Source organism: Callorhinus ursinus, unplaced genomic scaffold (genome assembly GCF_003265705.2).
Source record: "Callorhinus ursinus isolate GAN/ISIS: 27379988/994484 unplaced genomic scaffold, GSC_fseal_2.0 scaffold40, whole genome shotgun sequence".
Lineage (NCBI taxonomy): Eukaryota > Metazoa > Chordata > Mammalia > Carnivora > Otariidae > Callorhinus > Callorhinus ursinus.
This window is the reverse complement of record NW_027397102.1, coordinates 6,433,729-6,446,531: the sequence shown is the minus strand read 5'-3', so window position 1 is coordinate 6,446,531 and position 12,803 is coordinate 6,433,729. Positions and strand designations below refer to the sequence as shown.

The following is a 12,803-nucleotide window of genomic DNA, read 5'->3' as shown; positions in this document are numbered from 1 at the left end:
GAATGCCATCATGGACTCCTAAAATCTAATCCTACTCAGTTATCAATAACAACAGGGAACAGCTTTATACCTAGGTGACAGCCATTGGTGGCTGGCCATTGGTGACTGGACCTTTTCTTCAAAGCTATTTCTACTTTCTTTTTTTAGGAAGCGTGGAGCCAGTAATTTTCCTTTTCATATCCCTGTGAACGTTTCATCTCTTTCTCCTCTTCCTTTCCTTACCTTTTTCTCTAGATAATTATTTGCTATGGTGTATGGGAGTACTTGTTTTTCATCTCACTATACATCTCACATACCTTATTGTCAAAGCTGTATAGTCAGCAATTGAAAACACTCAGCTTTGCAAGTCTTAAGATTACTGTTTTTAGTACATAAAATACACACAGTTTCCCTGAATCATGACTATTAGAAAAAGATACTTGGTGAGTTACACAATCAATCATGTTCCTGAAATTTGTACTAAAAGAGACCTGTTAGAAACCTTCTCCTTGAGCTTTTGGAAATAGCCTCCTGATTTTGTTCCGTCCCATAAGCATAATTGAACAGTTACTTATGAATCATTACTGAACCAAGCTGAGCTCTCACCTTGCTGTTACTTATTCCTAGATACTAAAATCCTGGAATATTATTTAAATTGTGAAAGAGAAAAACTTAGGAAATATATAAAGATCTCAGTCTGAGACTATCCAGTGGGAGAAATCCATTTGTACTAGAGTATGCAAAGGAGGCATCTTTACAATTACCACCCAAGCAGGGTATGTATACAAGTGCAGTCAAGTTTATTGAGAGCTGAGTGAGAAGGAGGTAGTAGAAACAACGGGCAAGAATTGAATGGGGGAAAGATGAAGAAAAATTGATTAGTAGAGTTTTGTGCGTTTTTTTGCTGGGGGTCCAGCTAAGAGAAAGTCAAAAAACCTAATTATTCCCTGTTGAAGTCAGTGACTACTGTTAGTTATCGAAAATAAGATGTATTTTCAGAACATCTAAAACCAGTTATTGCAACTGGCAGTGAGAATCCAGAATCTGTCCGATAAATACTATAGTGAAATCACAGAGCAGTATGAATATAACTCTGAACATATGAAGACAGTTTAATAATTTTTAAAAATGAAAAATAAATATAAAGATATTTAGTATTTGAGCTTTTTATTAAAAATTCAAATGCAGTTCAGTAACTGAGTGTTTTGTGAAAATATGTACAACATTTGAGGGTACATTTTATCTTTATTATCAAGGAATAAAGAGAAAGAAAATGCATATTCTGGCTTACACTTTAATCTTCTCATCACTATAATATACCTTATATTTGTAAAAGTATAGTTTAATCATAATAAAAGAAGATTCAAAGGAAGTATCTAAACTATTGTACCTAAAGACAGATGAATCCTTTGTAAAATAAATAATCCATGTGAGAGGCTGGAAATGATTGATTGATTTTCTGAAATTTAAAAAAAAATTGGGAAATTTAGTTCAACTGCTATTAAATCTGTTACTTTAGAGTTGAATTTTAGGTTAGTGTGCTGTCCTATCATGGGGGACATAAAACTAGTATCTATTGAAAACTGTCTCTTGAGATTATGATTTAGAAACAGATGTGCTATGTCTGGTTTGTTTCAAATTACTGCTAATAAGTATTCTTCCTCAGTTAATGCATTGTTTCAGCCTTCATTAATTTTTTAAAGAAAATTGGAGTTTTTGCCAAGAAAATTATAGCATTAAAAAGTCTACTCCATGATACTTTTGCATGTGAATTTGAAGGGAAGAGTACTTTATTCGTTTTACAAATAAATTAACTCTAACCAAAAATCTGTTGTTTTATGTCTTAGGACAAAGTTGTTGCTGTTCAGTTCTGTAACAATGGAGACAGGTAACTATGTAGTACATATCTGTGTAAACAGATGTTTGACATATATTACTTCTATTCCTTCAGAAGTAGCTCCTTCTACTGTAGTACTTTATTTCTGTTCAGTTTCTTAAGCTGAAAGCCCTTGTCTATTTCTGATGATATCCTTACCCCACCTCTTTTAAACTCCATCTCTACTGCTCCAAGTAGTAGCCATACTTTATCAGTTCTTCCTTTCTGAGTGATTTCTTTTTTGTTTATTCTGTTTTTCCATTTCTATTATAACTCACTTTAGCCAAGGATTCTATTTTTTGACCCATTACCTTCAATTTTCTTCTCCTCTCTAAATATATCCTGTCCATTTCTGCCAGATCCACATTGCTCTGTTCAGAAATCTTTAGTGTTTCCTCTTTGTCTGTAGAATAGAATTCAAATGTCTTAGCCTTGAAATCAGAACTTTCTGTAATTTAACTTAGACCTACATTCTTTTCTCATTTACTATTCCCCATATAAATCATTATATTTAGCCTAATTGACTTAATCATTGCTCCTGTTGCATCCATATATCTATATTTTTTTCTCTCATTCATTGCTTTGCTTATACTTCACCTCACACCATTCTTACCCAAAAATATCACCCCTACTCCCCCCTCACTCCTCTTTCCCTCCTACAGCTTCCCTCTCCCTTTCGCTCTCCTTCGCTCTATTTTTCTTTTTCCTCCAGTCCCTTTCTCTCATTTTCTAAGTCCTGTCTTCCCATGTTCTACCTGAAGCCTTTTCTGACTGCTCCAGATTTTAGCCATATTGTCTTCCTCTGAACATCTGTATTACTTATTGTCTCTCCTACTCATATGATACATATTTCCTGTGTCTGTAAACTCAGAAATTACATATAGGTATTTGTGCACCCTCTCAAATGTTTGATCCCAAAAGGATGATAATCTTTTGCCCTGGTCTAAAAATTGACCTAAAAATAGATTTAAAAATGTAACCACTTAACATAAATGTGTATCCATATATTTCTATAAGGACTTTATGTGGGTGACCATGTTTTATTTTAATTTAATTTTTTTGACCATGTTTTATTTTTAAATATTTTTCAGACAGTGGGTGATTGCTATGATGAATTTGTTCATCTTTATTAAATGCAAGAGTAAATAATGATGGTCCACATAGAGTGAAGTTTATATTAGGAGTGAGAAAACCTTCAGATAATTTTTTGAGGTTGATTTATTGCACTATACTGAGTTATACACTTGAAGGTTTGTACAGCTATGATTCTTTCATGCTAGAGGAATCTGAAGTTTTTAATTCCTTGCCTTTTCCCTAAAGGAGAAACATTATTTTATCTTCATTAGTTATGTGGACAATAAACAAAGGATGTCCAATTTTACTAATAGTTAAAGATGCAGTTTAGAATAAAAGTAACATTTTTTTTCCTTTCAGAATGACAAGAAAATGAAGAATGTTAGCACCCAGTATTGCTAAGGGTTTAGGGAAAACGGGCACTCACTCTCCCACAACTTTTGAAGAGACTGTAAAGTGTTAAAAAACTTTTCAGGGAAATTATTCATCAAAAACATTAAAAATGTGCTGACCATTTGACTCAGCAAAGTTATATATAAGGTTATACAAAGATATGTATAGAGATAGTCATCACAACATTATTTATAATGGTGAAGAATGGAAATAGTATAAATATTTATCATTAGGGAGCTGATTAAATAAACTTTGATTCATCCAAATAGTTGAATACTTACTAAAAGTGACAGTAGTTTTATTTATAAACCTAGAGATATATCTATGAAATAATCCTTAGGGGACAACACAAAACATTATATGTAGTACAATTCTGTTTCCTATAGGGGGAAATATATAAGTGTATATGTATGTCTTTAATAAAGTCTGGTGGAATAGAAATGGAAGTATGAACAGTGATAGAATTATGGGTGAATGAATGTACTTTTGAAAGTTTTATTGAGATATAATGCACATAACATAACTTCTCTGTTTTTTAGTGTATTCATGGGGTTGTGCAACCTTTACCATAATTTTAGAACATTTTTAGCACCACAAAAAGAATTTCCATACCCTTTAGCTATTACTCCCCAGTATCTTTACCCTTAACTTTGGGCAATCTTTAATCTAGTTTTTATCTTTATAGATTTGCCTGTTCTGGAAATTTTATATAAATTGAATTATACAAAATGTGGTTTTTTGTGACCTACTTCTTTCACTAAGCGTAATGTTTTCGAAATTCAGTCATGTTGCAGCATGTATCATTATTTCTTTTTATTGCTGAATAATATTTGATTGTATGGATACCATAATTTGTTTATCCCTTTATTAGTTGATGGACTTTGGATTGTTACCACTTTTTGGCTTGTGAGGAATAATGCCATGGATATTCATGTATAAGTTTTTATGTGGACTTAATGTTTCATTTCTCTTGGATTTATACCTGGGAGTAGAATTGTTGAGTTATATGGTGACTGTTTATCATTTTGAGGCACTGCCAAACTGTGTTCCAAAATGTATAATTTTCATGACCCCCAGTAGTATATGGGGATGAACATATTACTTTCATAATTAGAAAAAAAAGTGATTTATATTTTGGAAAAAAGTAATAAGGTTATTTTAACTGTTTCTTTGCAGTTTAAGATTTGTTAGTGGAAGTAGAGATGGAACAGCAAGAATTTGGCAATATCAGCAACAAGAATGGAAGAGTATAGTGCTAGATATGGCTACTAAAATGACTGGGTAAGATTGGATGTTAGTATAGTATCTTTTGATTTACTGAATTATAGTTCATAATGAAAATATCTTTTTAGATTAGTAAATAGTTTGGAGTTCATTGGTAGACCTGAAGTTTGTGTCTGTATTTAGTCTCTAAGTAAATTGCCTTTTGCTGTTGATTGACAGACTGGACGATAGAAATATTGCTGAGTCCTTCAAAATTCTCGTCTCTTGTGACCCAAAGATCTTTACTCTGCTAATGCCCACGGAGTTATTTTCTGCCTTAGTTTTCTATAGGTCATTTTTAATATCTATCTATACTACTTTCTATTTTGAGGGTTGTCCCTATTAAATGTCATCATAAGTTTAACTATTTCTCTGTCTTACTGAGGTTGCCTTTATAATGTTTCATATTGTTAGCATTCCTACTCAACATTATAAGTACACTTAATCAGCATTCTGTTTCATCATCTTCCCTGTTGATTGGAAGATATATAATTACATCTTTAGGACATTACAGTTTCTATAGGGTAAGGCCCTGAAACTAATTATCTTCCTAATGACAATATAGAACTGACATTGTAGTCCTAGCCAGCTATTCATATTATATTCAACTAAAAGTTAATGAATTTCTTGCTGCTCTTTTTTAAGACCTATTAGTTTCAAAATTTATTATTTAAGGGAGTAAAGTGTCCATTATATGTTTTCTTCATATTTTCTGGTAGCCAACATGACCTTGTATTTTATTTTTCAAGGGATTCATAGATTTTTTTTCTAGTTACACCTTTTTTTTGTTCTTGTGTAACTAACTACAGATTTTTTTTGTCATTTTGTGCCTTTTGTCTTCCTAAAATAAGCTTATGGGTCTTGCCCTACTTAGGTGCTTTTAGTATTTTATTTTGTGAGTTACTTAAAAGTATAGTTTAGGATTTTTTTATCTAAAAATTTATAAGCTACTGGATTTTTTTTCATAATTTTCTGTTTTAGATGTACCTTTGCTAATAATTTACAATGTATGAATACTGCAAATTATTTTATTTAGGAATAATTTGCCATCTGGAGAAGACAAGGTCACTAAACTTAAGGTGACTATGGTGGCCTGGGATCGCTATGACACCACAGTTATTACTGCAGTGAACAATTTTCTTTTGAAAGTATGGAATTCTCTCACAGGGCAACTTCTTCATACTTTATCTGTAAGTATTTTTGGAATAATTAAAATGATTAAAAAGGACATTATTCCAGAAGACAGGAAATTTAAATTTTAGTTTACTTTCTGTGACTTACTATCGGAGAAGTAAATATTTCAGTTACCTTTGTTGACATATCTGCAAAATAAGGATGGCACATGGTATAGCTGCTAAAAGCAGGTATGAATACATTTTAAGGTCCTTTTGAGGTCTGATAATTACTTATTTTGTTAAATGCAGTCAAGGATATGTAAGTTATTTTGTTTTTAGCATGAGTTGGGATTTTTGTTATTATTGTTTTAGGGGTAAAGCTAACTTTATTTTGACAAGGGTATCCTTTATATTCTACTTTCAGGGATTCATTTATGCAAGAAGTAGAGGTAAGAGGAAAAAGTAGGAGAAAAAGGTGGCTTTTCCTCTTTTTTGTTGTAGTAAAAGTTATAATATTTGTGGCATGAAAAACTGACGGGATTAACAGCAGAAGTCACATAGGTGGGGTTGTTTGTTGGGTTAGCTTGTACACTTCAGGTTAAATGCCACTTAAAAGCCTTATTTCCTATCTGCTTCAGTTATCAGTTCATAAATACTTTAAGGACAGGGCCAAGTGATTGCCATATGGTTTACAAAGTAGTAAGTGATAAGGACTAGAATCCAGTTCTCATGACTCAATTTACTTTGTAGTATACCATAGTATCCATCCTTATTTGACTCCTTTGTGAGATAATCTTATTTATAACCTCTGAGATTTCTAAAGATTTGTTTAATTTTGGAAGGAATTCCATATACCTCCCAATTCTTGTTCCTAAATAAAACCCTGACACTGTGTTAGTGGAGTTTTAGATTCTTTTTTTTTTATCTGCTTAGCCAATTCTTTATCCCCTTCTGCCTTTCCCTATTCCCCAATATAAGTTTCTGTTAATATGTATAGAAAAATCCATACTATTTGCTTGATTCTTTATTAGGAAGTGTTTGTCTATGCAGCATGCTCCAAGAGAAATATAATATGAGTCACATATGTAATATTAATTTTTCTAGTAGCCACAACAGAAAAAGTAAAGCACAACAGGTGAAATTAATTTTAATAATATATTTCATTTAACCCAGTATATCCAAAATAGTAGCATTTCAACATGTAACTAATATGAAAATTATTAATTTTAACTATTTCATATTTTTAAAATACTAAATCTTTGAAATCTAGTGTGTATTTTACACTTACACAACATCTCAATTTGGACTAGACACATTTCAAATGCTTAATAGCAATATGTAGCTATTAACTACAGTATTAGACAGCACAAGTCTATATCTCTAAAAATCACAGTTTCAAAGTTCATGTCATAGCCACTGGTTTTATAGATCTGTGTAAAATTCTGTCTTAACAAGTACCTTAGTTTAGAATTCTGTTTAGTGGTACTCTTCCCATGGATTGATTAATGGGTCATCTGTTTTCAGTGAACTTTACTGAAAAATTTTTAGAACAGACTATTTTTATTTTTAGACCTTGTTAACAGTCAAATATACTTAGTTTTGCTATTTATCTTTTCTGTGTTAACAATTTGTTTATTGGGGTCTTAGTGTGGTGTAAAGTTCTTCCACTCAGCAAATACTTACTGAGCATCTACTGTGTGCCAGCAGCTGAGTTAGATGTTAGGAATAAATAGTAAATTAGAGAGTCCCCATCATACTGGGATTTACAGCCTATTAAGAAAAACATTAAAACAAACAAACAAACACACACACAAAATAATTAAATCAATGGTCAGAAGAAAGAAGTGCAAAATACAATGCAAGTTTCTAATAGGGTGACCAAACCTGATCTAAACCTATTTGACCCTGGTCAAAATAGGGTCAGAGAGGATTCCTAAGGAAGTTAAATTTGGGTTAAGATTTGAAAGATAGGTAGAAATACGTCTCAGCCTAAATGTCACCTCCTTGACAAGGCCTTCCCTGATCAAACAATCTAGAGTAGCCTTCCAGTCTTTGTCTTATTCTATCACCTTGCTTTCTTTTCATCATAGTGTTTATCACTACCTGGTATTTTCTTGTTTGTTTATTTTCTGTCTCAATATGGTAGGATATCGATAAATATTTGATAAATTACATATGTGAGAGAGTTGGGAGTTCCTTACAGGAAGAGGGAAAAGCACATCAAAGGTCTTCAGGTAGAAGGGAGTTGAAAGAAAGACAATTTTTGGCTAGAGCACAGAGAAAGAGTGTCACCAGATAGACCTGGAGAAATGGAGAGACGCCAGACCATTCAGGGTCTTATAGGATCTATCCTAGACCAACAGTAAACCATTAAAAGATTTAAATGCTAAGGAATGACATGTGAATTTTGCTTTTGAAGAATACCATATAATTCTGGCAACAGAATAGAGAGAATTGGAATGAAGATAAGAGTGGCTCTGGTATAATGTAGGAGTCTGTGGTAGGATGGGCCATGATGATAATTTGGATTTGTGTGGCAGTGTTGAAAATAGAGGTGTGCTTAATAAATAAAAATAAGGCAGATGATATATCTTAAGACATTAGTAAATTTGGTTAGGTTTTGTTCCCTATGATACAGTGACTGTGTCCTATCCTATGACATGTGACCAACAAATAAAATCCTCTATTTAAAAGCCTCTTTTCCAATGTTCACTGAAACAGTTGTATCATTATCATTTGAGTTTAACAAAGTAGTTTTATTGTTTACTCATTAGGAACCTGAGAAAGTATTTGTTATATGCTATATTTAGCATATAACAAGTAATTTTTTAGTGGTCACTGGGAAGAGTCTTGGTAAACTTTCAGTTGTATGAGTATTTATTGCAATGGGATTTTACCTACACATTTTGAGGCAGTCTGCAGTTATTTTTTAATAAGTTATGTTTTTGTACCTAAAGGTAACGTGGTAGGGTGCTCTATTCCATTTTTTATACAATGATTTAGGATAAAATGCACTTTTTAGGATCATAAGATATGATGATTTCTAAAAACTACTGATGTGTAATATGCTGATGTGTTCCTAAGTGAAATGCAACTTCAGTATAATGCATGCTTTTCTAAGACTTGGAGCCTATTATTAATCATGTATTCTCCTTAACAATGATCTGAACCAAGTGTTGGCAAACTACTTCTTTAAGAGGCCAGATAATAAGTATTTTAGGCTTTGCAGGCCACATATAGTCTCTGTTGTATATTCTTTGTTTTTCTGAAGACTTTTAATGTAAAAACCATTCTTAGCTCACAGGCTGTGTGTACAAAAATGTCTGGGAGCTAGATTTGGCCTGAAGGCTATAATTGCAGACTCCTGATATAAGGTCTCTATATACTGATACTCATCGGTAAGGGAAACATATATAGAGAGCATTGGTTTTCAAACTTTTTTTTAGCAACAAACCCATTTTTCAGATAGCATATTAAATGAAACCTTCAACTGTAAAGTAGATAAAGGGCAGAGCCACTATGCTTTTTTGTTTGAATGTACCATGGGGCCTTCCAAAATCTAATTTGAATACTAGGGATAGAGAGTGCTGGATAAAGAACAATGAAGGTTTGTGTGTTATCTCTGTGGCAGAGTTGGGTGTTAATGAAAGATCCTGTTTGTCCCATTTTCTGTGGGTCTTAAATAGCAGAGTCATAGAAATACAAATTCTATTTCAGGGGCCTGGTTAATGAGGTGTAACTGTTTTGGACTACACTTTAAACACCTTCCTGGGTCTTCTGTATTGAATACTTTTTGAAATCAGCACCTAAACATATAAGGAACTCTGAACTATTTCTTTTAGTGTCCATGTAGTAAATGCTGTGGTGTACATAAATTCATCTGCGTGGGATTAGTAGCACATTCCTGAGATCTTCTGGCCAAATAAACCAAATACTTGGTGTTGCTTTTCATTTTTAATATTGATTTTTATCACAGGGACATGATGATGAAGTATTTGTTTTGGAAGCACATCCATTTGATCAAAGGATCATACTTTCAGCGGGTCATGATGGGAACATTTTTATTTGGGACCTTGACCGGGGAACCAAAATTCGGAATTATTTTAACATGGTAAGAAAAATCTGTGTTTAGTTCATATTAAAACAGACATCTCTTATATGACAACTTGGTAATTAAAGTATACTTAGTGCCAAGGAACCTTTGTCATCTGTGTTTAAATCCATACAATAACTTAGAGAATATCTCAAGACCTGAGAGTAAGGCCAATCAAGAATTACACCTTTCAGAGTGACTCTGTTATCATGGCATTAGCATTTTCCAAATTCTTGTCCCCAGCTCTAAATTCTAGAAACTCAAATTTAATAAGCTTTTGGAGGTAACAGTAACCAAACTCACAAAAAGGTTAATGTTTAAACAATAATCGTAATGTATGAATCATAACAGTGACTGTATTGTATCTGCTTCTGGTAAACTCCATATGGCTTAGTTAGTAATCAGGAAGTTGTTTGGTAAACATGGAATTGGAGGTATAGATACTCTTAAGATATATTTCATACAAACCATGGGAAAATCTGGTGAGCTACCTCTTTTTCCAGTAGAGCACCCTCCTATGGTAATGGGAATACTCACATCCTCCATATTTAGTGTTAGTTCTGAGGAAACATTTCTAAATTGTCAACCTTTGAGCTCCCTTTTATAGGCTTTGTACAGTTTGAGAGTGTTAATACCCCCTGTCTTTTGTTAGTAAAATTGATTTATGTGCTTTAATTTTAGGAAGGTTATTTTAAGGTTTGCTTGCATTATAATTTAAGGTGTGAAGATATCTTGATTTTGCTGAGATAGCACTTTTGTCATTTTGGTCGTGTTTAGGTCTTTTTTTATTCTCAGTCACTCATTTAGTATTTCTTGAGATACGACATTGCTAGTAATGTGTGATACCATCCATCTATTGCATTTTGATTCTTCCTAATTTCTTTCAGAGCTTTACTGTTTCAGTAGGGTTCTGGCAACAGAAGCCAGAGAGTACATTGGAATGTAGATGCATCACAGAATCCAAGATATTAGGAAGCAGAATCTATTGCCTACTTATTTGAAAATTACCTCTTAAAGATGACTTAAAGTGACTCCTCTAAATTTCAGATTGAAGGCCAAGGCCATGGTGCAGTGTTTGATTGTAAATTTTCACCAGATGGAAACCATTTTGCCTGCACAGACTCTCATGGGCATTTGCTGCTTTTTGGTTTTGGATGCAGTAAATACTATGAAAAGGTTAGTCTGTTTGATATTTGTTATAGACTATAATTTTGGATTGTATCATTCATAAATCTTATTTGAAGTCTTCCAGTTAATAAGGGTCATTGTGTGTCAATAGATATAAAATAACAAAGTCACCTTTCTTGACAAAAGTTTTCATCACTGCCAGAACATAGGCTTGGCAGTTTGAATCGCTATTAAGATATAGGGTGATGTAGATAAAAAATTCATTAGGAAATCCTTTCGCTTAGAACATATTCTCTGTACTGCCCTTCAGGTATAATGGGAACAACTTTACCAGATTGCATCCTCTAACTTATCATAAATTAGAAATAAACAGCTGGTGACCAAATGTTAATTTTCTTGCTTGGCCACTTTACCTATTATCCATCTTGTTAAAATACTTTGGAAGCTAGCTTAAATGGTTCTTTATATTTTATTAGCTCTGAATTTGAAATAGATTATGGATTCTTAGAATTGGAAGAGAACTCAGAATCATTGAGTTTAGCTCAATACCTATCATCTTTGAGTATTTTTTATGTATTTGGTATTTACTTGCTTTGCTATTTATATTATACTCCCATCTATCCTTATTTGAATAGAAATAAGCAATAAAAATAGCTATAAATGTTTGTATGTTTACAACTTAAGTAAAAATACCTAACTTTATCTACCGTGGTATTGCTCTCCTTCATATGCTAATTGGAGAAATATGATATAGGGCCAGAAAGTAATACAGATTATAGGATTTTGTGGAGAAGAGATAAGATTACTGTTTAGGTGATTCATTTCTACCTAGAGGGAACATAAAACAGTAGAGGGCTATAAGAGTATGTAAAAAGTGTCTGATTTGAAAAATGCATTCTCTCTAGGAATAAAAATTAATTCCCTATGCATGTTAAATACTTAAAACCTGTCATAAAGATTCCAGATCAGATGTTCTTCCACACGGATTATCGACCTCTTATCCGTGATGCCAACAACTATGTACTGGATGAACAAACCCAACAAGCTCCTCACCTCATGCCTCCCCCATTCTTGGTGGATGTTGATGGCAATCCTCATCCTACAAAATTCCAAAGACTAGTACCAGGACGGGAAAATTGTAAAGATGAACAACTTATACCACAGCTGGGATATGTGGCTAATGGTATGTTATCTCTAAAATTAAATTTAAAACATTTTGCAAAATGTTATACTTGCTGCTGTTCTCTTTATATGTCCCTTGCTAAACTCTGTAGTAGGTTATACCATATTTTACCTAATACTTCTATTAATTTTCAGTTGCCTAGTACTTACCAGGGTAGTTTTACATTTTTATATCACTTAAACACAGATAATGGATTAGGACAACAAGCATATACTCAAGCAGAGAATGTATTGACCTGCTTTCTTAGAACCCTGAACATTAAATGTACTAACTTTAGTGTGTCAAGCTTTTCTCATTGGTGAAATTCCACTGCTCTTATTACTGGTTTTTTGATTTGACAGTCCATAATTAATGGACCAAAGATGAGGAAATTTCAAAAATCAAAAACTGGGAAATGGCCATTTACCCATTCTCTTGTGTGAAATGCAGAGAATTATTTAGTGTTTAAATGATAGTCAATCCTGGAGGATATAAAGGAAGCAGTGATGAGCATGATGCATGATGTAAGGATACTAGAATAAGACACTGAAAAATGCTATTCCCTGTCAAAGCAACTCTTCTTTTTCAAATTTTAATTCCAGTATGGTTAACATGCAGTGTTATATCTGTTTCAGGCATACTATATACTATATAGTGATTCAAGAATTCCATGTATCACCCTGTTCTCATCACAAGTGCTCATCACGACAAATGCACACT

General features: G+C 32.9%; 1 protein-coding gene across 6 annotated transcripts in view; it reads left to right on the top strand.

Moving 5' to 3' along the window:
• Positions 1 to 12,803, top strand: part of BRWD3 (bromodomain and WD repeat domain containing 3) — a 217,390-nt gene that overhangs the window by 92,601 nt on the left and 111,986 nt on the right. For all 6 annotated transcript variants that reach the window (XM_073880921.1, XM_025880303.2, XM_025880387.2 and 3 more), the window contains 6 exons: positions 1,827 to 1,867; positions 4,499 to 4,603; positions 5,622 to 5,775; positions 9,677 to 9,811; positions 10,841 to 10,969; positions 11,879 to 12,104. In XM_073880921.1, coding sequence (XP_073737022.1) covers positions 1,827 to 1,867; positions 4,499 to 4,603; positions 5,622 to 5,775; positions 9,677 to 9,811; positions 10,841 to 10,969; positions 11,879 to 12,104 — 790 coding nt within the window. The remainder of the gene's footprint in view (positions 1 to 1,826; positions 1,868 to 4,498; positions 4,604 to 5,621; positions 5,776 to 9,676; positions 9,812 to 10,840; positions 10,970 to 11,878; positions 12,105 to 12,803) is intronic.